General features: G+C 57.3%; 1 protein-coding gene across 4 annotated transcripts in view; it reads left to right on the top strand.

Moving 5' to 3' along the window:
* KIF21B (kinesin family member 21B) overlaps nucleotides 1-24878 on the top strand; it is a 50284-nt gene that overhangs the window by 4762 nt on the left and 20644 nt on the right. For all 4 annotated transcript variants that reach the window (XR_003523230.2, XR_003523231.2, XM_027612795.2 and 1 more), the window contains exons 2-20: nucleotides 9157-9379; nucleotides 9685-9867; nucleotides 11987-12136; nucleotides 12220-12354; nucleotides 12768-12935; nucleotides 13276-13391; nucleotides 13863-14058; nucleotides 15195-15384; nucleotides 16372-16435; nucleotides 16536-16754; nucleotides 17085-17166; nucleotides 17624-17741; nucleotides 18523-18714; nucleotides 20554-20753; nucleotides 22563-22670; nucleotides 23162-23230; nucleotides 23635-23867; nucleotides 24211-24358; nucleotides 24585-24779. Coding sequence is in view for 2 of the 4 variants with exons in the window: in XM_027612795.2 (XP_027468596.1) it covers nucleotides 9157-9379; nucleotides 9685-9867; nucleotides 11987-12136; nucleotides 12220-12354; nucleotides 12768-12935; nucleotides 13276-13391; nucleotides 13863-14058; nucleotides 15195-15384; nucleotides 16372-16435; nucleotides 16536-16754; nucleotides 17085-17166; nucleotides 17624-17741; nucleotides 18523-18714; nucleotides 20554-20753; nucleotides 22563-22670; nucleotides 23162-23230; nucleotides 23635-23867; nucleotides 24211-24358; nucleotides 24585-24779 (2989 nt within the window). In the remaining 2 variants the exon portion in view is untranslated. The remainder of the gene's footprint in view (nucleotides 1-9156; nucleotides 9380-9684; nucleotides 9868-11986; nucleotides 12137-12219; nucleotides 12355-12767; nucleotides 12936-13275; nucleotides 13392-13862; nucleotides 14059-15194; nucleotides 15385-16371; nucleotides 16436-16535; nucleotides 16755-17084; nucleotides 17167-17623; nucleotides 17742-18522; nucleotides 18715-20553; nucleotides 20754-22562; nucleotides 22671-23161; nucleotides 23231-23634; nucleotides 23868-24210; nucleotides 24359-24584; nucleotides 24780-24878) is intronic.

Genomic DNA, 24878 nt, shown 5'->3' on the forward strand with positions numbered 1-24878 from the left:
CCTTCCTTCTACTTATTTATAGCAGAAAGCATGCCAGGATGGAAAGAAGACTGAACTTGGGGGTGGCTAAGCACTATGACTTCTTGAACACTTGCCCTGTGCCAGGCAGCATGTTTACACTGCCCCATTCTACCCCACCAGAGCCCCACCAGCTAACTGATGTTATTCCCATTGTATGGATGAGCAAACACTCACAGCCAGTAAATGGTGGAGTTTGGATCTGAACCCAGGGCACTCACTCTCCCTCCAAGCACATGCTCCTCAGACTGCTCTCAACCGCCTCCCAATGCAGCTCTAATTAGCTCTGTGCTGTGAGTCTCTATGCCTCAGTTTCTCCATATGCCGTACCCCACCAGTTGCCATAATGGCCATGTGGGAAAAGTACTTAAGAAGGTGTCCAGTGCTATGCAGAGGGGGGAACGTGTCTGAATTTCCCTTTCTGGGGTTGCTTAACATAGAGCTGCCTGTCCCCTCCATTGGTCCTAGCTCCTCAGCCGTGCTGTTCGCTCTTGTGTTTGGGGAGCTTTTCCCTTCCCACTGGGTAGAAGTCTGCCCGTTCTCTCTTTCCAGATCCATGCTGCTGTCCCTGGAATTTATTTTCCTGCCCGAGTTCCATCTTGCCACTCTCTAGGAAAGGAAATTCTGGGGGCAGCCCAGTTTCCTCTTGCTACCTCTACATGCCCCCACACCTGTCACACGGCAGAGCCCCAGGTGTCCTGGGGTCTCCTCACCTCACGTTTTGCCCTCTAGACATAGCAGCCTGTTGAGGAAAGCCGGAGGGGCAACTGAGAGGCCTCTGGGCTGGAGAAGAGAGGATGCTTCCCTGCCCTGGGAGGGGAGCCAGGCTGGGGCTGGTCGGCCTTGGCCTCAGAGAGCTACCCCTCCATCCCTGTGGGCTGGGGGTGGTGGAGCTCTGTGGGAAGGGCTGTGAAGCCCCATGGCAGGTGGCGGACCCGTGGGTGGCAGTGCCCTGACCCCCGGAATACTCCCTCTCTCACCTTCGGCTGCTCTGGGGTGTGGAAGGGAGGCAGGGCCATGGTCCCCTGTCCCCAAATACCTGAGTCCCTATCCCTCTGCCTTGCAGGGTGGAAGCCCACCATCAGAGCAATGGTGGAGGCCACTTGTCCTTTCTCTAGGCTGGCTGGTCCTGCCTGACCCTGGAGTTAAGGTGCATTTAGGAGAGCCTGGCAGTGGGGACTGGGGACTGAGGACCGAGGACCAAGGACCAGGGCCAGTGTGCTGGGGGAGAGGCTTGCTGCGGAGCAGCCGCAGCCGCAGCCGGCTGGCCTCTGCATTCCTCAGCAGGGGAGCGTCCCCAGGGCCCAGTTCCCACTGAGCTGTCCTCCACATGATGCACATGCCGCCACAGCTCTGGGCACTCCCTGCTCAGCCCCCACTCCGCAGAGTCTCCAGTCTCCTGGGAGGTCATGGGAAACTGCTGCCAGATGCCCTGAGAAGGGAGTGGGACCGGAGAGCCAAGCTGGAACGCCGCTGAGCAGCGCTTCCCTGAGCCGGGCTCGCCCCTCTTCCCAGGCCCCGGTGGCACAGGAGTTAGACCCACAGGAGTCAGACTGGTGGCTCAGGAAGCTCCTGGCTACTGCTCGTGGCCAGGCCTGCCCGTCTTTCCAGCTTACGACAGGGCCTGGCCCCCTCCCTCAGCTTCTCCTAGCATCTCCGCTCCCCAGCCTCTGACCCCTCACCCCCCTCTGCGGGGCCTGCTTCCTCTTGTGCCCAGTTTCAGCCTCTCAGGGGGTTGTCCTGGGGCAGAGCTGAGATCCTGATGCCCTAGGGGCCACAAACAAGACTCTACCCCAGGTTCCCTTCCCTGTCGGACTGCCCGTCCCTGGTTGTGACCCAGAAGCTGGTGGCCACGACTTGGATAAGCTGAGAGAGAAAGGTCAAGGACATCTGAGGAAGGAGTGGGGGCTGAACCCCAGGTGCCCTGAATCGACACCCCAAGGCGTTGTCTTGGAGTGTCTGCGCCCTCTCCCTGTGCACTTGGGAACATGTTTGGGGGCAGAAGTCAAGCACCAGAGGGTTGACAGACCCAATTTCACCAGATCTGCTAGGGCCTCATAAACCCATACTTTTTGACCCCACAGTACAAAGCCTCCTTGTTTGGGGGTCTGGAGCCAGCCTGGGTCTTTTTCCTCAGGGCAGTCAGTCTCAGGAGGACTGTGCTGTGGGGGGAGGGTCTGAGAGGCCCAAAGAACGTCCGGTGACAGGGTGACAAGACCCTCTGGCTATCACAGGGCTCCAGTGGCTCCCCACTCCATATCCCCGCAGCTAAAAGAGCCAGCACCCCAAATTGGGTCTCCCCACCAGAGAGGAGCAGCCTCTCTGGGAAGATGCCTTCTCTGGGCTAAGTCAGCTAAAAGGCCCCGGGTGTCTGGGAGCCAGACTCCCCTGAGAGAGCAGGGATTTTGCTTCCAGCCGCCTTCCCCAGAGCTGGCAGGCTGCCACGGGGAGGAGGAGGAGAGGATGCTCATTAGAGTGGGGGTGTAGACACCCTCTTTCTGCTGCCGAGGAGAGCTGCCTTCCTCTGGCAGGGAAGCAGCCTCCTGGGTTCTTGGCTCCATGCTTCTCTGTGCTCTAGGCCTCCGCTCTCTTAAGTCTACAAAACGGGGGAAATGCTTTCCCAGCAGAGTGCTCCTGGTACTGCGGGCAGCTGTTGGTAGGATCAGTCCAGGGATTCTCTGAGGGGATCATTTTTCTCCAGTCCAACCTCTGTCCTGCCCTGGTGCAGGGCTGCTTAGTGAGTATAGCAGGATTGGGCAGGGGCAGGCTTGGCTTGCATTTCATTTCCACCGTTACGAATTGTGTGACTCTGGGCTGGTGAAATTTCACTTTTCCAAGCCTTGGTAAAATGGGGCAAATGCCCTTGCTCCCCAGGGCTGTCATAACCCATTACATGTGTTCGGGTATGTAAATGAGCTCGGCACCTAGGTTCTCAAAATGTGTTAGGTATTGTCCTGATCAGACAAGGCACCGGTGTGCAGAATGCATAGAAGCAAGAGTGGTATCAGTGACTATGATTTCTGAGGGAAAAGATTCCAAAGAATCCCAGGCTCCCCTTTCCCCTGGCTTAGCAATCTTTGCAGGCGGGAAGTTCGTTTTGCTAGCTTATCTAAATCCCTCTTGCTGTAGCTGAGTTCCCCTTTGATCTGTCACCGATGAGGAAGAGCTGGTCCCTGGCAGGTCATAGCGTGCCTAAGTGACTCAGTGTGCCAGGCAGACTAGAGGGGAGCGCCACCCGCCCCCCCCAAAACACACTTCCACACAACAGCTCAGCTCCAGTTGACCCCTGCTGCCCTGCGGTTGGAGCCAGGCAAACCACTTGGGGCTGGGCAGAAGGGAGGTCATGGAATCTGGCCAACCTCAGACTTGGGGGCAGCGCACCTAGAGACCAGGGGACGAACTTCCTCATTTCTCTGTTTCTCCTTGGGGCTGTTCCACTAGCCTCCGGGGGGCTCCTTTTTAGGAGTCCAGAAAGGCATTAAGGGTCCTATAGAAGAAAAGAGCAGATAGGCTTATACCCCCTGGGGCTTCTTCCAAAGGGGCTGGTTATGGTGGTTATTTTGGCCCTCAGAGGGGGTGATTCCAGCCCAAGTCCCTTTTTCTTCTCAAAGCCTTTGAGGGAGAGCCTGGTGAGAGGGTGTCTCCCAGCCTGGAAGTCCCCAAAGTGCAAATTACTCACAAGTGGGCAGCTATGCTTGCTAGTTCTCTCCAGCTCTCCTTCTGGATTGAATCTTTGGGACTGATGGCTAGTAAAGGTAGTCTTCCTAGGAGACCTTGTTATTTATTACCTATGTGGCCTTGAGCCCAGGTAATTTCCTCTGAACTCTCATTTGTAAATTAGGAGCAAAAACACCCCCTTAGAACGAAATGATTTGTGTAATGATCTAGCGTGCAAAGCTTCGTAGGTACAGAGTCTAGCAAAAAGGTAGTCTTGTTCCATAAGTGTGGGAAGTTACTAACTGGGGAAGTTGAGTAAGCAGAGATGTAAAGGGGTTCCAGGTGCTAGCAAAGAAAGGTGTCAGGAATTACCATACATCATAACTGTAAGAATTTTTTAGGACTCTGGAACAGTTCTTGGTTAGTTATTTTAATATCGCAGTGTGTGACCTCTCAGTGACAAAACTCTTCAAATAGGAAGAGCCTTGGAGCTGCCCCCTTAAGAGCTCCAGGAGCTCCTAACTGACTGGGGGGGCAACTCAAGTTAAGAGCCCAGGGAGGGGCCCTAGCCGGCTGATTGGGTGGGACTAATTTCACCTGAGAGGCTGAGCCCACTCTTAGGAGTGCAAGGTCGCTGGGCGGAGCCCCTGGGGGCAGTGATTGGCTGGCTTTGTGTGATGTCACCGAGGAAGGGGAGCGCGTGAGGGGGGCTAGCCCATCCTCCCCTCACCCCCTACGGCGCGGGTAGGGTGTGGGGCTCTGGGCACGTTACCCATCGCTGAGGGAGTTGTTCTCCTTGGAAGCCCTTGAGCATCCCCCGGGGCCTGCCTCCTCCCCGTCTCCTCTGTCCTCCCCTTCCGCCCTGTCCCCCTGGCTTCGCAAAGGGCTGTGGAAGCGCTGAGCTCAGCTCTTCCCGCAGCGCCCGGCTCGGGTTCGCGGCCTTTTTCCGACCGCCGCCGCCGCCGCCGCTGCCGCCGCCGGGAGCACGGACGGGTGGGGGGCCGGGCCCGAGCCGCCTGCGCGTCCCTGGGCCTGGGTGCCCGCTTCCCCGGCGGTGGGGGAGGGCTATGAAAATAACTACCCACATCACACCAGCTCCCGCTCAATTGTGAGCAGAGGAAGCTCGGCGGCCGCGCGCCCGTGCCAGATCCTGCCTCTGAAAAGCCCTGGGCCCTTTCTCGCTCTCGCGCCCGCTCCCACCGCCGCTCGGGGCGGTGGGGTGCCAAGTGGCAAATAGACCGGGCTCTGTTCGGGGAGATTCCGGGAGCCTTTCTGCGCGGGGCTGTCCGGCCCGCCCCCTTCCCTCCGGGCCCCGACCTTGGGAAGGGATGGAGGGCGGCTTTGCAGGCGTGGGGCTTGGGGTGAGAGTCGGGAGGTTCCTGGACAGAAATGGTATTGGATGTGTGGTCCACAAAACTAGCGATGAAACGTAGCTGGCCCCCGGGGCCATAGTTTGCTGATTTGAGTTTTTCAAATATTGCATTAAATTATAATTTATCTTCATTACTGAGTTTTTTTCATGCCCCGTTGTTTTTTTTTTTTTTTTAAAGATTTTATTTATTTGACAGAGAGAGCACAAGCAGAGGGAGAGAGAGGGAGAAGCAGGCTCCCTGCTGAGCAAGGAGCCCGATGTGGGACTCGATCCCAGGACCCCCGGATCATGACCCGGGCCAAAGGCAGCCGCTTAACCGACTGAGCCACCCAGGCGTCCCGCCCCATTAAATTTTGAACTTGTGGCAAATACCTCACCTCATCCTAGTCCTGGATCTGGTCCATGGCTACTAGGACTTGCAAGACCCTAGAAACTGGTTTCCATCCCTAATCCGCCCTCCCATGCCCCCAGGAAGGACCAGGGCTGTGAGTGGCTCCCATCCCTGCCACCCTGCTGTAATGGGAAGCGGCCGCCTTCCCCTTATCCCCTTATCTGGGGCGGGGTGGGGCTGGCTGAGTCCACTGCTGCTTTGAGGGCAGCCCACAGAAGTGACCTCACCCAGGGTGGGGCCAGGGGAGGAGGCTGCTGGAGGGGAAGGTGAAGGCATTCTTCGAAAGTTAAAACTGGGAGATCATCTAGAGGACCCAGGAGAAAGCAAGTGGCTTTCTGTGGCTCCTGAACCAGAACAGGGTGGGGGCAGGGGCTGGTCCGGGACCCCGGACTTGATCTCCCAGCCCTCTGGTCTCCTCCCTGTGGGGTGCGGGTTTGGATGCTCTGCTGGGCAGGGTGTGGTGAGGAGGGAGCCCCAGGAGAGCTGGGATGCGATGTCTGCCCCTGCTGGATGGCCAGCCCTGAACAGATAGAGCAGAGTTCCTTCCAGAGTGCCTCCCTGGCCCTGATGGGGGTGCTGTGGGAGAAAGCTTATCTATCCATGTGGGGATGGAGAGTTTCCCAGGCAGGAGGTCGCTGGAGAAGCAGAAGAGCCTGTAGGTTTCATAGGCAGAGCAGAAGTTGATGCCCATGTTCCCTGTATTTACTGTGTGTGTCTGACTTTAACCAGTTCAAGCCTCAACTTTCCTCTCTGGAAAATGGTCATGGAAATCCTGAGCTCATTGCATCACTTAAGTGAGGTAGTCTGTAGTGGATGCCTGGCCCAGCTAGCACATGGAAAGCACACATAAAATCTTAATTCTCTTTTTCTTCTATCTCTGGTTACTCAATCAAGTCCCATTCCTGGGACCAACACTCTCCCTCGTCCAGGTCAGTTGCTTTGGGAATTAGTGACTTCTTCCTAAGCCCATGTCCTCTGTCTCCCAGCGGGTACCCTTTTCTCTGGGTAACATTGCTCACCCATCTGTACCCTGCAAAGCTCCCTGGTGCTTCAGATGGACCAGCCTGGGGCTGGCTGGCTCTCTCTGACCACAGAGACCCCCACATCAAGATGTGCTGGGCCTCACGTCCCAGGATGAGGGCCCCAGGATGAATGCCTGACTGACTCCATAATTCCTGGACCCTAAAACCCTGGAGCCCCTCTCCTCCATCCCCTTGCCCAGACTGCTCTTCTGCCAGCTCTCCTATTCCTGGCAGGTGGGCTCCGCCGTGTTCTTGGGGCTGGTCATTGAAGGAGAAGCAGCCCCTCTCCCGGATGGGCTCTGCCAGGCAGGGCTTCTGCTCCCCCTCCCCTGCTCCCACTGTCTCCAGGGACCCTGATTCGATTTCCTCCAATCACCAGCACTGCCATCTGCTTGGGGTAATTAAATGGTATTTGAACTGGATCCAGAAATCCTATCACAAGCCGCCCACATGGTAGGGAGTGTGTCTTCCGGAGTTGGTGCTAGCCAGCAATGCTGGAAGCTCCTCAGAGCCTGCCCAGGCCAGACCCTTGGTTCACCTGGGAGCACCTGGACGGCCCTGGGCAGTAAGTGTTTGGTCCTGGGTCCCAGAGGCCCAGGGGCAGAGCCAGCTCTGAGGGCCAGAGCTCCAGCTTCCTACCTGGTGCCTTGTGTGCCATGCCACACCCCCTCCTCTGGAGCTGTGGCTGGGGCTCCCTGTGTCATGAGCCGTTCTTTCCCCCCGGCCCCCTGAGCCCTGCCCGCAGGGACATGGTAGCACAGAAATAGTGGAGAGGCAGTGCACACACACTGTTCGAGCCCCACTCTGCCCCTCACTATCTATGGCTGGCTGGGCATCATCTCATTTCCTCCCCTACAAATGGGGGTAGTAGTATTCACCGCAGGTGTTCTCTTGAGGATCAAGAGTTCGTATATGTCAGTGCGTAGACCCTCCCGGGTACGCAGTGAGTGCGAATTTGTGTCAGTTGTCACTATTAGTGGTCGAGTTAGGAGAACTGCTGGCCCAGACCTCTTACTGGTGGGTCAAGTTTCTGGTCTGCAGGTTCTAGAGAGGACAAGCAGGAATCAGCCGCTCCCTTCCCAGTCAGAAACCAGTTCAGGGGGGACACCAAGAGGCTGGGTTCTAATTTCAACTTGACCTGGAACAGCTGGGTAGCATGGATGAAGGTGGTAACCCTCCATTCCTGTCAGCCTCAATGAGGGGAGAGCCACTGACCTGTGAGGACCTGTTGACACTGAAGGGAAAACACTTCTGGAGAAAACCCAGGCTACCATCTATGGTGTGGACTTGGCCTGGCACAGCTAACTCCCCCCACATGCTCCCCTGGCACTTACCCCCCTCCCCAGTCCCCTATGACCCTTATGCAGCAAACTGCAGGCAACAGGCTGAGGGGAGCACCTCCCCTGGCTTGAAGCTCTGAGTGGGCCTTGGGGGCTGGGGCAGCCCCAGACAGGGACAGGATGGCAACTTGGTGGCCCTGCCTCTGTGGCGAGGTCCCCCTCGGCCCTGGATGCATGCTGGCCTGGCCCTCTCACTCTTTTCTTCTCTTGGTAAATGTTGGCTTTGGGAAAGGGAGCCTGACAAGCAGCTCATTGTGAGCGCCTGGCTGATAGGGCTGGCTTGTGTGAGCCCATGAGCATTAGCGCCTAACCCACCCCCACCCCCTTTTGCTTTAGGCATTTGGGAGGTGCTTTTCTGCCTGTCTCTAAGAGCGCATGCTCACTGACTCACACTTGGTTGCCATGGGGACTTCGTCATGGCAATGGCTGCTTAGAAGAGGGAGAAGAGGCGGCTGGATGGAGATAGCCCTATCTACGGCTGGCTCCCACTCAGCTCCAGTGCCACTTTTCTTCCTCTCGTAAGGGAGCCCAGCAGGAGCTGGGATTGGGCCCCTTCTGTGGCTGGCCCGGTGTCCCCTGTAGAGGGTCCTGCCCTTCTCAGCCGACTTTGCCTTGGCCTGGTCTGGCGGAGTTGTGCTTGGTCTGGTACCTGAGAATGTTCCGCCAGGCTCTGGCATCTGAGATGGGGCTCTGCAGCTGGAGGACTCTTGCAGCCCCTGCAGGCCTTGGCAGAAGATGTGGTCTGCTCTTTAATTCATCCCGGGGTTGGGGGGCAGCCAGGCCTGTCCCTCCCCACCCTGGTGCTGAGCCTTACCTCCCAGAAGGGGGCAAGCTGTCTTCTCTTCCTGATCTGTGGGACACTGATTTCTAGGACTCCGCTTTCAATCAGGAGTGTGCGCTCTGACATCAGACCGGAGGTTGGTTCTGTCATGCCCCGCCCCCGGTACATTCTTGGGCAAGTCGCTTAAACTCTGTCAGCCTCCATTTTCTCATCTGTAAAATTAGGCAAATAATATGTACCTCACAGATTTATAGTAAAGAATACATGAATTCATTTATGTAAAATACTTTTAACCCAGATCCCATACGTAGAGTACTTGATAAATGTTAGCAACCGCTCAATAAATGTTTGGGTGGAGTGGATATTATTCTCACGATTAGTATTATTGTATTGTTACAAAAGTTGCCTTTGTTCTCTGGGGAGGCTCCTGACCTTCCTTCCTTCTTTTCCAGCTTGTGGGGGCTGGAGGGGGCCTGGGGAAGTGGAAGCGTGGCAGGCAGTGTGAGGGAGGAGGGCCACTGCAGCCCCCCCCACCAGCCGGGTCTGACCCAGGGCTCTCCCCGCTTCCCGAGCAGGATTCGGCCCCAGCTGTCAAAGGAGAAGATTGAGGGCTGTCACATCTGCACCTCTGTCACCCCCGGGGAGCCCCAGGTCCTTCTGGGGAAGGACAAGGCCTTCACCTATGACTTTGTCTTCGACCTGGACACCTGGCAGGAACAGATCTATTCGACCTGTGTGAGCAAGCTCATTGAGGGCTGCTTCGAGGGCTACAATGCCACAGTGCTGGCCTATGGGCAGGTAAGCGCCTGCACTCCCACCCGTGGCCCCTCCAACTCTGGTCTCCCCAGCTGGTGGGAGAGAGCGCCCCCTCCCCCTTCAGACCGGTGGAGATGGAGCTGCGGTTTTGTCTATTGTCCCAGCATGCTGCTCTGCTGGAGGGAGGCTGTCACTCCGAGGAGACTCCCTCAGGGTATGGCTTGGGGACCAGGAGGGGCCGGTGACCCGGGTACGTGGTGAGGGAAGTCCGCCTGGCCAGGGGTCCCCGGGCTTGCTGGTGGCCCCCCAAGGGTGCTGACACCCTCGTTCCACCCTTGCTGATGCAGACAGGGGCCGGGAAGACATACACGATGGGCACCGGCTTCGACACTGTGACATCGGAGGAGGAGCAGGGCATCATCCCGAGGGCCATTGCACACCTCTTTGGAGGCATTGCAGAGCGCAAGCGGCGGGCACAGGAGCAGGGTGTGGCCGGGCCTGAGTTCAAAGTCAGCGCGCAGTTCCTGGAGGTACTGTCGCCTTGTAGTCAAGGGGCGGGAGGGAAATTTGGGGGACAGCAAGACCATGGAGGTTGGGCTTACCCCAGGACAGTGGAATGAGCCTAGGGGAGCCGTGGTAGCATCTATAGCTGTTGAGGATCCTGCTGCTGGAAATATCCAAGCAAGAGCTAGAAGACCTCTTGGTGGGACACTCTGAAGAGGCTTCCTGTGTCAGAAGGGGCTTGAGCCACTGAGAACCTTTAAGATCTCTTCAAACCCTGACTGATGGTCAGCTCTGACACTTATTGGCTGTGTAACCTTGGGCATGTCGTGTCACCACTGCATGATGGCTGTAATATCTGTTTCCTTGTGGGTGCTGTGAGGATGGCATGGAAGCATGTGCCTGGCACATAGTGAGAACTCTAGTTCCTGCCCATCCTTCTGGCCTTGGCCAGGTTGCTCCCCAGCTTCAGAGCAGTCTGCCCTGTCCCTTTCTGGCCAAGGTCCTTACTGACGCTTCTAGTCTTCTCTGACCTCAGGGCAGGGAGGTCCTCCAGAAGGAGCTTTTCTTTGCAACTGGTCCAGCCTCTCTCTGGGAGAATGTCTGTGTGCCAAGCCAGGCTTTTGGCATCTGGGGACTTTGCGGGTAGAGGAAGGAATCTTTGGCCTATCGAGGGGCCTCTCAGAAGGGTCTCTAAGAAAGCAGGTGTTCCTGGATACTTCTCATGAGTGCCTGACTTGACTCCTTTAGGACACTTGAACCAGGTGGCTTCAGTTCTCAGCATCTGAAACCCCAACCCATTGACCTCCCCCACCCCGCCGGCCTGGGTCATTTGGTGGGTATGGGGCTGCCCTGGGCTCTGACTGTACCCAGGTTGTCCTCTGAGGGAGGGATGTGGCTCGAGCCCTCTCTAGGGTTTCCATGGCCCACCCTGCCCACTGCACCACTATGACTACCTCCTGGGCACTCATAGTGGCTGCTTTCCCCTTAGGGGACCCTGTATTTTAGACTTGAGAGTTTTTCTTTGTTCTCCTGGACTTTTGCTTCTGATAAGGTGACTACCTCTGTGTGTGTGTGTGTGTGTCCTACTGTTGTGTATCTCTATAAGCTTTCCCATCTCTTTGTTTTCTTCTTTTCTCTAGCCTGTTGCCATGGGGATCCCCAAAGAGTAGGGCAGGTCCTAGAAAACTCATGCCCAAGGGTGAATCACAAGGGTTAAATGGTGCCGGTGCGCCTGTCCCAACAGACAGACAGACACCGTGGCACCCACATCTGCACCAGTCCCTTCCGTTTCCCCTTCCCTTTCCTGTGGAGTATTTCTGTCCCTTTGAGGCATCAAAGCCTCGGATGTCGGAGGGCGGCAGCCCGCCCCTCCCCCCACAGGAGTCTGCTGGCTGCTGACCAAGCTGCCCGGTCCCTTTCCCCACCGCCCCCAGGCCCCCAGCCCCGGCTCCCTGCCTGGGGGATATTCCAGCCCTTCAGCAGGTGAAGCTCTCCCTGCCAGCGATTACAGACAGGAATCTCCAGGGCTGAGACCATGTGAAATAAGGTGACTGCTCCTGGCCAGGCCACCTCCCCCGACCCCAAGCGGTCTCCCCAGGCACTCCCCAGGATGCCGGGCACCAGTGCCATGCTCTCTGTCCCCACATTCCTCCCCTACTGGGAGGTTATCCTCACCTCGACCCCCAGGGACAATGGGGGTCAAGTCTCTACTGAGCTCTGCCCATCCCCTCCCTCAACCGAAACCACGTCCCCACCCCCTTTCCCAGCCTAGCAACAAATATAATAGGATCTGCCCAATTTATGGTCCTCTCTTCCTCATCTACATCTAGGACCTGAGTCCCCTTGTCCCCTTTAGGTCCTTAGTCCCCTGACAAGACTGAAAACTGCTGAATGCTGGTTCTTTGGGGAGTGGGAGCGTAACCTCAATATAGTTCTGCCTAGGACCCAGCTGCCCCCGACTCCTGTCTAGGAGAAAGATCCTGGAATCCAGAACCCAGAGGGGACCAGGGTCGGCAAGTTCACCTCCCAGAGCCTCAGTTCCCCCCTCTGCAAAACAGAGCTGGCTTATAAACATGGGAAAGCCCCTCGGCGCCCCACGCCACGTGCCACATGCACCCAGCAGCTGTTTCTGCGCCCCTCCCACAGCTCTACAATGAGGAGATCCTCGACCTGTTCGATAGCACTCGTGACACTGATGCCCGCCACCGCAGGTCCAACATCAAGATCCACGAGGATGGGAATGGTGGCATCTACACCACGGGTGTCACTTCCCGCCTCATCAACTCCCAGGAGGAGGTGAGCATCCACTGGAGGTCTGGGGCAGGTAGGGGCCGGCTCCGCGGCTCTTCTCCTGCCCTCACTTTTGCCTTGCTCCGCAGCTGATCCAGTGCCTGAAGCAGGGGGCCCTGTCCCGCACCACGGCCAGCACCCAGATGAACGTGCAGAGCTCCCGCTCACACGCCATCTTCACTATCCATGTGTGCCAGATGCGAGTGTGCACCCAGCCCGAGCCAGTAAGGAACCCACGGAGGCCCAGGAGCTGGTGTAGTGGGGGCGCTTCCCGGGGTGGGGGGCAAGAAGAGGAGGGAGCCATGGGTCTGAAGCTAGCAAATAGGGGCTTGGGGTTTGCCTCGGCCACTTGTTGATTTTTTTTTTTCTTTTTTCTTAAGCCTCAGTCCCCCACCTATACAATGGGGGTAACCATCCCCCTATGGTTGTGAGGCTTGCATGAGAATCAGGCACGTGCAAGTACACGGTCAGATGCTCTCACATGCAAGAGGAGAGGGCGCTGCAGTGTGCCCTGCCTCTGGGCCCCGAACCGCAGCCCCCCCCCAAAGATAGCATTCCTGAGGGACAAGGGCTGAGAGCAGAGGAGCCACGAGGCGGGGCGAGGGCCAGGCACGTCAGCTGCTAACTTCTGCTGCAGGTCAGTGAGGCGGTGCCTGGGCTTCCTGAGGGCACCGCGCCCACCAGTGAGTATGAGACACTCACTGCTAAGTTTCACTTTGTGGACCTGGCCGGCTCAGAGCGGCTGAAGCGGACGGGGGCCACTGGCGAGCGGGCCAAGGAGGGCATCTCCATCAACTGCGGCCTGGTAGGCACTCGGCGGGTCACCAGCCCCAGTGGCCAGCACAGCTCAGTCTCAGACCCTTTCCAGACCCTCCAGACCCACGGCTGCCCCTTCTTCCTTGCGCCTCTTGCTGGCTGCTGGCCAGGGCACCCTTATGTCACTGTTGTTAGGCCTTTGGTCCTTTGCCCTCACCCTTGCCCCCAGCTTCTTGACTTCACCAAACGATCACATCGGCACATAAACTTTCTCAGGGAGCTTGAGGGCTGCTGGGTCCTCGAGGCAGGCATGGATGGCCTGGGGGCTGTCCTGTCCCCACTCCGCTCTCCCGGACTGCCTCTCGAGTGCCGGGGTCTGTCTCCCACAGTTGGCCTTGGGCAACGTGATCAGCGCCTTGGGGGACCAGAGCAAGAAGGTGGTGCACGTGCCCTACAGGGACTCGAAGCTCACTCGGCTTCTCCAAGACTCGCTGGGGGGCAACAGGTACTCTACAGCCAACAAGGGGTAGGGGAGGTGGGAACCTCCTGGAGAATTCTGATGTGAGGCTTTGATTCATGAGGGCCTTGTGGGCGAGGAGGCCTTCTCACTGCAGGCTGTGGGCTTGGGAGACAGGAGCCTTGAGATGCTGCATGACCTTTGGCCAGTATGGTCAGACTGTTTCCTTGTCTGAAATCAGGGAGAGATAGTCTTGAAGTGATAGAGCCCAAATGGGGTAATGGATGGAAACCACTAAGGAAATACATATCACACTGTCAGCCGCCTTCACTGTGGGTTGGAAGGAACCCCGTGGCCAGGTGGTCCAGGTGCTGCCCTGGTGAATGCCCAGGTCCCTACGCCATTAAGACAGTAGGGGAATGGGTTGGGAGCAGGGGCCTCTGCCCTGGAGTGATGCTTCTGGGGGCTTGGCTGTGCCCCTCGAACCTCACTCTCCTACGGCACTCCCCCCCCCCCCAGCCAGACCATCATGATTGCCTGTGTGAGCCCCTCAGACCGGGACTTCATGGAGACGCTCAACACACTCAAATACGCCAATCGGGCCCGCAACATCAAGAACAAGGTGGTGGTGAACCAGGACAAGACGAGCCAGCAGATCAGTGCCCTGCGGGCCGAGATTGCTCGCCTGCAGATGGAGCTGATGGAGTACAAGGCGGTGAGCACACTCCCAGGCATGGTGGGCCCGAGGTCTTCGGCATGCCTCCCACCACTCCCTCACCTCTCCACACATTCCCCGCTGCTTCCTGAGTATTGGCTATGTGCCGGCCATGATGAGGGGGCTCACCTGGGTGAATCGAGCACAGTCAGAGCCCCTGGGGTTTTAGCACCTAAGAGCAAGGAGGGCACTCAGCTGTTCCACAACATAGCTCTGATGCCCAGGACAGATGCTCTGCCTTGTGCTTTCATGTCCGCTGACTAGGCTGCGTTGGGCCAGATGAGATTCCTAGACTGTGGTACAGAATAAGAATAATTGATGGGGACCACATGAGTAGTCCAATGTGCCTGGGGGCAGGGCAGAGGAGAGAGCTGGCCCTCTTCACTCAGGTGCTCAGTCAGGGAAGGCCTCACAAAGGAGGGGGCCTTCTGTGTAGATTTTGAAAAATGGGTGAGATGTCATCAAAAGCAAGTGGAACAGGTATTCCCAGATGCAATCAAGCCATGCACATAGGAACAGAGATGGGAAAAATGGGTGCTTTTTGGGGAAGTGTCTAATTCCATATGACTAAGGCAAAAGTCAATGGCTGCTGGTAGCCCATGGTGTGAATGGTACACAAATGGGTTTTGGTTTGGCTTGCCCTTTTGTTCTAAAAGAATGCAACTTAGTTGCCTACCTTTCTGAAAATCAGGGAATTTCAGTTTTTCCCAAAAAACGTGAAGACCTAACAACATATAGCACTACGTTGTCTAGAGTGGCATAGTTGCTGACCATTTGGGACTGAGTCTGTGACTCTGTTAACTCCGGTCCCCACTGCTCCCTGTTGTTTTGTACTCAGACTCATTTATGCCAACTGCCTGGGCCCCTTAGGGTTTTGGCCCTTGGGTCAGCACTTATGGTGATATGAAGGTAGGTGGTGGAAGGGTAAGTCAAGGTGAGATTGGGGAAGGCTGGAATGGCTGGTTATAGAATTTGGACTTGCCGGTTGTCAAGGAGAGCCCTGGAGACAGGAGCTGTGTCTTAGGAAACACGGGGTGGGGGCGGGGAGATTGGCGGTGCTGCTAGGTGTATCATCAACCCTTCCCCGCCCTGCAAGCTCTAGCCCCTGACTGCTCCCTGCCTGCCCCTCCTCCCAGGGCAAGAGGGTGATTGGAGAGGATGGTGCCGAGGGCTATAGCGACCTGTTCCGGGAGAATGCCATGCTGCAGAAGGAGAACGGGGCACTGCGTCTGCGGGTGAAGGCCATGCAGGAGGCCATCGATGCCATCAACAACCGCGTCACTCATCTCATGAGCCAGGAAGCCAATCTGCTCCTGGCCAAGGCCGGTGAGTCGGGGTGCACCAGGCCAGCTCAGGCACCCAACAGGCCGGGACCCCCTCTCCCCATACCTGCCCTAGGATATTAGGCAAGCTGGGCCAGCCAATCAATTCACAGAGCAATGCATTTATGAATTTTTTCCAGTTGATTTTTTTTTTAAAGATTTATTTATTTGAGAGAGAAAGAGAGAGAGAGGTGGGGGGTGGTCAGCAGCAGAGGGAGAGGAAGAGAGAGAATCTCAAGCAGACTCCCCACTGAGCATGGAGCGCACGTGGGTCTCAGTCTCACGACCCTGAGATCATGACCTGAGCCGAAATCAAGAGTCAGATGCCTAACTGACTGAGCCCCCCAGAGACCCCCCAATTGATTTTAAACCTTTTTTTATGACCATAAGCAATACGCGAATACATCCTCCTTGCGTAACATGGGTGTATAAAGGTTAAAATCCTCCCTCACTAAACTCTCCACTCCACGTCCTCTCTACTTAGAAGTAGCTCCATGCACATTTTCCCACACCTTTCTCAGTACCTTTGCTACAAGTGTGAATATATATTCATATGTACATATGCACATAGATGTGTGTGTGTGTGTGTGTGTGTGTGTGTGTGTGAGACTATATACTGCCCTTTCTTTTTCTGTGTATGAGACCATATGTATTGTCCTGTGACTTCCCATTTTCACTTAGCATTATGCTTTGGAGATCTTTCCATGTTAAAACATAGAAATCTAGTTGATTCTTATAAACTGCACAGCATTCCCTATGTGAGGATGGTGAACACTGATAGCAGCCCTCTCTGGATGGAGCTTGGTTGTTTCCAGCAGTGCTTGCATATACCCGTCCCAGGGACTGGTGTTTCTTCGATGTAGATTCCTTTTGGGGAAAGGCCCGTGTGTGGTACCCTATCGGAGGCCCTGGTACCAGAGCACCAGTTCCGAGCCGCAGGTCTTTACGTTCCTTACCTTCTCTATTGCCCTCTGCCGCCTTCCCTCTCCAGGTGATGGTAATGAGGCCATTGGTGCTCTGATCCAGAACTACATCCGGGAGATTGAGGAGCTGCGGTGAGTGTGCCCCAGCATATCTGGGAGCGGTGGAGGAGGGCCTGGGCCGGGCCAGAGCCCGGGGCTCACCTGGCCCCAACTGCTGGCTCTCCCCATGCAGGACGAAGCTCCTGGAGAGTGAGGCCATGAATGAGTCCCTGCGCCGCAGCCTCTCCCGGGCCTCGGCTCGGAGCCCCTACGCCCTGGGTGCATCTCCGGGCACTCCGGCCTTCGGGGGCAGCCCGGTCAGCTCCATGGAGGATGCCTCTGAGGTGATCCGCAGGGCCAAGCAGGACCTGGAGCGGCTCAAGAAGAAGGAGGTCAGGCAGCGGAGAAAGAGGTGAGCGGAGTGCACCCACGGCTCTGCAGGCTCTCCAGGAGCATGGCTGCCTGCCTGCCTGTAGCAGGGGGCTGCCCCGGGGCTGCTTGGGAACTCACTGAGCACATTTGCTTAGCTTTTTGGGCAGAAGCCACCCACCTTTCTCTAATGCTGCACCTTGCCCCAAGGGGAGGGAGGGTGGAGATGACCCAGGGTTAATTCTAGATTGGGGGTAGAGAGGAGCAGCCAGATTCTCTGCAGAACAGGAACCCAGCCCCATCCTCCTGCCCTCTCCTACACCCCTTGCCACATGCTCAAAGCTAACCTGGCCTACCCTTCATTCCTGGGCAGCCCAGAGAAGGAGGCCTTCAAAAAGAGGGCAAAACTCCAACAGGAAAACAGTGAGGAGACCGACGAGAATGAGGCTGAGGAGGTGAGGGACTGCCCCTGTCTCCTCCCCTCTCCATGCTTATCCCTCCCCACCGCCCCTGCTGAGTGGAGGGAACCCCATGACCACCTTGGCAGGGTGGGGGAGGGGCTTAGGCCTGCCTCCAGTTGAATTGGTCCCTGAGCTTCCTCATATGGCTGACTGGTTGCCTTGGTGGTCTCCATCCCTCAGTTCCCCCACTTCATCCCAAATGGGTGAGGCTGGGCAGGGAGGCTCTCCCAGAGGGTTTCTGCCCAGGCTGTTGGGGGAGTCAGGTGGTACTCTTTTGGGACTGGGGGTGGGCACAAAGGGCCCTGACCGTGGTCTGCCCCATTCCCCGCCCTCTTGACACACCTGAAGCCTTGTCCAGACTCCCTTGGCTTCTGGGCTCTCCTCCCTGAGGCCAGGCCCAGGCTGAGTGAGGAGGGCCCACTGGCCACCTCTGATGGTGCTTGGTGCTCAGGAGGAGGAAGAGCCAGACGAGAGCGGCTGTGAGGAGGAGGAGGGGCGTGAGGATGAAGACGAGGACTCGGGCAGTGAGGGGAGCCTGGTGGACTCGGACTCAGACCCTGACGAGAAGGGTGCGTGTGCCCAGGCTGGGGCAGGGGGAGGCGACTTGCCGAATGGCAGGTGCTGGGGGTGGGCTGACAGTCAGCACTGGGCCCGGAGAAACTGCTCAGACCTTCCAGTTACAAGACCCTGGGCCAGATGCCCCTTGGCTGGGGTCAGGCCTTACTTGAATTCTCAAAGAATGTGGACGTCCAGTGCCTGGAACTCCCAGACATGCCACCACCACCACCACCGACAAAAACAACAGTAGTGATAAAGATGACGGTGCTCATTATATGCCAGGCACCACTGCGCTCAACCCTCCATGTGGCATGGGGTTTTCAGTCCTCACTACAACCCTGTGCATAGGTGTTCGGAACTCCCCCAAGCCCAGAGAAGTCTAGTGACTTTACCCAGCGTGGTAGGTGCAGAGCCGGGCCTCGAATGGTGCCGAAACCCACTCCTCTAAATGGGGGCACCTGCCCTGTCAGCTCTGCCCTGCCACCGTTTCTGACCCACAGCCCTCCTTCCCCTAGGCTGGGTCCCGTGCCAGATAGACCTTGGCCTCTAGGGCACAGCAGGGGTGGTGGGATGCCTAGACATCCCCCCGCCCCCAGATCCTGGGCCAGCCTCCAGTTTCTGAGGCCAGTCTTCCAATGTGTCGCCTCACCTGGCGGCCCTTACCCACCATGGGACTTACCATTGCCTCCAGCCTCTGGCCACTGACTGGCCGTGGCCGACCAACAGAAAGCCCCCGCACCCCCTCCCGCCCTAAGCCCCTGGCACTGGATGGAGCCTGTCTCTGCCCCACAGAGGTGAACTTCCAGGCCGACCTGGCCGACCTGACCTGTGAGATCGAGATCAAGCAGAAGCTGATTGATGAGCTGGAGAACAGCCAGAGGCGACTGCAGACTCTAAAGCACCAGTACGAGGAGAAGCTGATTCTGCTTCAGAACAAGATCCGGGACACACAGCTGGAGCGTGACCGCGTGCTGCAGAACCTCAGTGAGGCCACCCCCCCCCGCCGACCCCGGTGCTCGCTTTCCCCTGGGGCCCTCCGCTCTCACAAGCCCCCCAGCAGCTGGCACCTTGGGGATCTACCTGGTCTTCTGACCCTTGGACTGTGGCCCTCTGGCCCACTGTCACCTACGTCTATGCCCAACCTGACTTCTATGCTACGTTTTACTTCTTATTATTTTATTAGCATCTTGAGTATTAGAATCCTTTGTTTCCCTAGGCACATGGACATGATGTGCCATGGGCATGATGTGTCCTCAGCTTTTTTTCTACATTCAGTTCCTTGCATATTTTCCTTTAAACCGATTAACAAACCGACTGTTGCATTCTATCTTCTTCTTCTTCTTCTTTTTTTTTAAGATTTTATTTATTTATCTGACAGAGAGAGACACAGCGAGCGAAGGATCACAAGCAGGGGGGAGCGGGAGAGGGAGAAGCAGGCTTCCCACTGAGCAGGGAGCCCGATGTGGGGCTCAATCCCAGGACCCCGGGATCATGACCTGAGCCGAAGGCAGATGCTTAACGACTGAGCCACCCAGGCGCCCTGCGTTCTATCTTCTTTATACTTGCTCTTTAGCACATTCATTCAATCATGGTTTCATTCATTCACTCCTACAGAGCTGGCCTTATTCTAGGCGCTAGAGATATTGGGGTGAGCAAAATCCCTGCCTCGTGACGTGTACGTTCTGGCGGGGGAGAGACAGACATAAATAAGATAAATAAGCAGAGTCTGTGACGTGCCCGATGGTGATCAGTACCATGGAAAAGATGAAGCAGGGAAGGAGGACAGGCCACGGCGGGGAGTGGAGTAGAGTGGAGTTTTATAAAGGGTGGTCACGGAAGACGTCACGGAGAAGGTGACATGTGAGCAGACCCCAAGGAGGTGAGAGAGGGCTAGCGGAGAGTGAGCACGGGCTGAGCACCGCAGGCAGAGAAGATGCCGAGCCCCGGTGGCGGGAGTGTGCCTGGCACGTGGTGGAATGACAAGGGGCAGGCAGCTCAAACACAGCGGCAGGAGATGGGATAATGGAAGAACTACAGGGGCCAGGTCACGCCCATCATTTTTAAGGACATCACTTTCTTCTCTGAGGAAGACGGGAAGGTGTGGAGTTTGGAGAGAGGGATGGGCTGTAGGTTTTAAGAGCATGTTGGGGGTGGGTCACTGGCTGCTCAGAAGGGGAATGAAAGTGGTGGTTCTGTTGATTGACTGGGTGGAGGATGTAAGAGGAGCCAAGGATGTTTCCGGGCTTCAAGTTTCTGGAAGGGTGGTGATGACATCTGTGGAGATGGGGAAGCCTGGCTAGGGTGAGGGAGACAGAGCTTGGGAGTCTGGTTTTGTGCCTTTTAAGTTGGAGATGTCTGCGACACATCTCCATGGAGACGCCTGTAGGCATTTCAGGTAGCAAAGGTCAAGGTTAGAGAATCTGCTTATTCCTTCTGCTCTGGCCCACATCACTGTCTTCTTACTAGCTCTTTCCTTCCCCCTGGCCTCGCCCTTTCCTCCAGTCATGGGTCCCAACCGAGCCAGCAGGAGTGGACCACAGTACCCTCGCAGGAAGCTGGTGACTGGGGGCTCAGAGATTTTGAGATGAAAACACTCCCTCAAGGTCCAATAGAATGTCGGAGCAGGAAGGGGAGTTGGCATCTTCCAGCCTGATCCCCTCATTGTGTAAATAGGAAACAGGCACACAGACGGGTGTGACTTGCTCACGGTCCTGCAGGGAGACTAGAACCCAGGCTCCTGCTCCCCGCCACACGCCCTCTGAGCCCGAAGCTGATAGAACACTTGGGCACGTGGCACTGACAGCCGCTTCTTGCCGCTCTCAGGCACCATGGAATGCTACACGGAGGAGAAGGCCAACAAGATCAAGGCGGATTACGAGAAGCGGTTGCGGGAGATGAACCGGGACCTGCAGAAGCTGCAGGCTGCGCAGAAGGAGCACGCGCGGCTGCTCAAAAACCAGTCCCGCTACGAGAGGGAGCTGAAGAAGCTGCAGGCCGAGGTGGCTGAGATGAAGAAGGCCAAGGTAGGGGTCAGGGGGGTGGCCATGGATGTCTTCTTAGAATCCACTTACCGTGTTAAAAATAATCATCACTATGAGCGTGGACAGTCTTCTTGAGACACAGCAGCATTGCATAAGTCAGCCTGTCCTGGTCCTGGACACTGTCCTCTAAGCCGGTCCTCGTCCCGGGGTGGGGGGGTGGGGGGGTGGGGGGGGAACCACCTCTCCCAGGAGAGGGGCAGGTGTGGATCTCCAGGGCGTGCCGCTCAATACTGCCCCCTGTTGTAGGAAACTGCACCAGAGTTGCGGCCAAGCCACGGGAGTACCTGTGAGGCCTCTCCTGGGGGCAGGCTTTGCCTATGGTAATGATAACAATAATTACCATTGTTTGAGTGCTTACTGTGGCCAGGTTCTAGGCTAGTTGCCTAATATGCATGAGCATACTAAAATCCTGAGGAGATCCTCATGAAGGAGGTCCTGTTATTATTCCTATTTTTTACATGGGAAAGTGAGGCGTGCAACGTTGGGCGGATGGCCCTCCGTCTAGGGGGACACAGCTCTTCCCCAGGAAGCCTCTGACCCCTTACCCCAGCAGATACCACCGGCTCAGGTCAGGCTTGGGCTGCTCTGTTCAGTGCCAGTCCTTGGGGAAAACACTCATTCTGGACCCTGAAGACCCGGCAGCAGCGAGCCCTCCTCTTGTCTGTAGATTCACCCCTGCAGAGCCTTCCCTCTGAGAGAGAAGCCAACCCCCTCCCCCCAACCCCCAGCCCCCTTATAGCCTTGCCTCCCTCCCTCCCAGGCCGTTTCCTCTCAAGACTGTCCTCAGGGCAGCGCAGGCTGGTGATATTCCTCGTCATGTCTGAGGCCTCAGTGGCAGAGGAAGGATCAGCCTCCGCGCGACTCTCATTTCCCTGTCACTGGGAAAGTGTCTAAAGCCCTGTGTACGTTGCACTGTCGTGCTTCGGGCACCAGGACCTGGTGGGAGGGGGCAGACGCCGCAGTATCCCAGGTGCACGGCTCTCTATCAGGTTGGGTCATCTCCCGCCGCACCGAGGGTGTTCTCTGTGCCTTCTCCATGGCTCTGACAACTCCAGCTTCCAGGCTGTCTGTACCTGATCGCCAGCTTTGCTCTGGACTGGCATGCTGTCATCCCTGGGGCTATAGTAGGAGCTAGATTTGGGGGGCAAAATGACCTGGGCCAAAAGTCTGACCGTGCATGTCTGTCTGAGGTTCATTTCCTTGTTTCTACAACGAGAATGGTAATGCCTCTCTCGTGTGACTGTTGTGAGAACGGTGCTTGGTGTATAGCATGTTCTCGATAAACGGTGGTGGCTCTTATTGTTGTCACTGTGAGCCTGGCCCTGGGATGTGGCTTGGACCCTCGCCTCAGCCCTGTCTGCTGCTCAGCTGTCTGTGGGAGAGAGGAAAGTGTTCCACCCACGTGGGATAACCTGCCTCCAGCAACCCCTGGCTGGTCCTCGAATGGCCAGACCCAGGATGGTGGCTTGGGGAAGGGGCCACCAGGGGCTGTGACATTTGGAAGTGGGGGGTGGAGTTAAACCTTGCAGAGTGGTTGCACCGGCACAGCTGGGCTGGCAGGAAGGCCACTCCTTCCAGCAGGTTGCCCAGGTGCTGGGGCAGTTTCAACTCCCAAGGAGGAATAGGAGCAGACCCCTCGCTCCAGACCCCTGAGCCCCAAGCCAGTGCTGCCTGGCAGGCTACCGCCCCTGCCCAACATCCTCAGAGCCAGGTGCTCCCCAGAGGGTGTGGGTCCCCACTGCCCAGCCCCACCTCATCCCTCCGCCCCACCGCCACCCCTGCCCATCCCAGGTGGCCCTGATGAAGCAGATGCGTGAGGAGCAGCAGCGGCGACGGCTGGTAGAGACTAAGAGGAACCGGGAGATCGCTCAGCTCAAGAAGGAACAGCGGCGCCAGGAGGTGAGGGGCAGCCCCTGCGGGCCACCGCCTCACTGTGTGCCTGGCTGCCCCTTGGCTCCCACGACCCTAAGCAGTAACAGTCGCACCTGCAGCAGGATGCAGCCTGGCATGGGAGGGAACAAGCACAAGAGGCTTCTGGTCCACCCCCTGTAGTGCATGGGGGTGGGGGGAGACTCGAGCCCCAGAGAGGGCAGGCCCTTGCCCAGGGTCGCCGGCAAGCCAGAGCTGGGACTGTGTGGCTCCCGGCCCGGAGCCTGCTGGTCCCAGCTTCCCGGCCATGGTGTGCACAAGAGGCTGAGGGGATTTCCTGCACCAAGAGAAGGGTTTGCACTGTGACCTCTGGGAAGGGGAGCCGAACTCGGGGCCCCATATTAACAATAGGTTTGGGCTGTACGAGAATCCGCCCGAAAGCCAGGCTTTTGCCTACAGAGCTGGGCAGACCAGGCCGTGGAGCCTGAGTGTGGACTCCGACCCCCCTCTCTCACCCACAGTTTCAGATCCGAGCGCTGGAGTCCCAGAAGCGGCAGCAGGAAATGGTCCTGAGGAGGAAAACCCAGGAGGTGAGAGAGACGCTGCTCCCCTTCTCCTGAGTTCTCCCCGAGTCAGGAGGGACCAAGTCACACCGGTGGCTCTGGCTCTGCTTTGTCACTCAGCACGCAGAGTGGAGCAGAGGCTGTGTGAGGCCCGTTACGAGGGCCTTTCTCAACAAGAGGGCTGAGGCATGAAGGGCAGGGCTGCGGGCTCTGGTCCCAGAGGTCTGAGACCTTAATGAAAAAGGTTGATGTCTCCCTGTGTTCATTTCACATCAGAGAGCCCTTGGCTCTTTCTCAGTCCCAAGCTCAGGCGAGGATGGAGCAAGCTCCATCCTGTATTTGCCCCATCTGGCACCCCCCCAATTTGGGCCTTTTCACCAGTTCCAGGGCCCCCCCCTCCGCTCACTGCGTTCCTCTTTTCTCGACCCCAGGTTTCCGCACTGAGGCGCCTGGCCAAGCCCATGTCTGAGCGGGTGGCAGGACGTGCAGGACCGAAGCCGCCCATGCTGGACTCGGGGGCTGAGGTGTCAGCCAGCACTACCTCCTCTGAGGCTGAATCAGGGGCGCGCTCTGTCTCCAGCATCGTGCGCCAATGGAACCGCAAAATCAACCACTTCTTGGGGGACCACGCTGCACCTGCTGTCAATGGCGCCCGCCCTGCCAGGTGAGGCGGATGGGCAGGGCCAGGGAGAGGCGAGCCTGGGGGAAGTGGGGTCCTGTGACGGGTCACCATGGCTATCAACTCCGGGGTGGGGGGCGTGCAGGGGTGTCCGTGGAGCTGCAGAGGTTGAGAGTGCTCCTAACCAGGTAGGCAGGGGGATGGGGAAATAGGGAGTGGGAATTAAAATAAAATACAACAAAATGATTTAAAAAATGCATGTTTCCCCCAAAGAACATATTATTAACAGTGCTAAGTGACTGAACACATACAGAAAACCTGAAAAAAAAAAAAAAAACTTTAAAAAGGGGAGTGCTCCCAACCAATTCCCTGTGCATCTGTCTCCCAGAAAGAAGTTCCAGAAGAAGGGGGCCAGCCAGAGCTTCAGTAAGGCTGCGAGGCTCAAGTGGCAGTCCCTGGAACGGAGGATCATTGACATCGTCATGCAGAGGATGACCATTGTCAACCTAGAGGCTGACATGGAGCGGCTCATCAAGGTGGGCCTGACCACAAGGAGCCCGGGGCTCCTGCCCCTGTTCCCTTGCCATCTCCCCTTCACCGGTCCTCTGCCATTTCTGACGTCCCTGGCTCATCAGACCTCCTCATCCCCTTTCCACCCACTCCTTGTGCCTGCTCTGGGATCCAGAGGCACAGGGGGGCCTGAGGGGAACGGTGGGCAGGGCTGGGCGGCAACCCGAGGCTTGTCCATCACCCTCCCTGCAGAAAAGGGAGGAGCTGTTCCTCCTGCAGGAGGCGCTGCGGAGGAAGCGGGAGCGGCTGCAGGCTGAGAGCCCAGAGGAGGAGAAGGGCCTGCAGGAGCTGGCCGAGGAGATCGAGGTGCTGGCGGCCAACATTGACTATATCAATGACAGCATCACCGACTGCCAGGCCACCATTGTGCAGCTGGAGGAGACCAAGGTGCCCATGGGGCCTCGCCCGGCTGGGGTGGAGGCAGGAGGGATGCGGGGTTGGGGGGGGGCAGCCTCGGTGACAAGGGGTCCCTGCCTCTCCATCATA

Source organism: Zalophus californianus, chromosome 10 (assembly GCF_009762305.2).
Source record: "Zalophus californianus isolate mZalCal1 chromosome 10, mZalCal1.pri.v2, whole genome shotgun sequence".
Classification (NCBI taxonomy): domain Eukaryota; kingdom Metazoa; phylum Chordata; class Mammalia; order Carnivora; family Otariidae; genus Zalophus; species Zalophus californianus.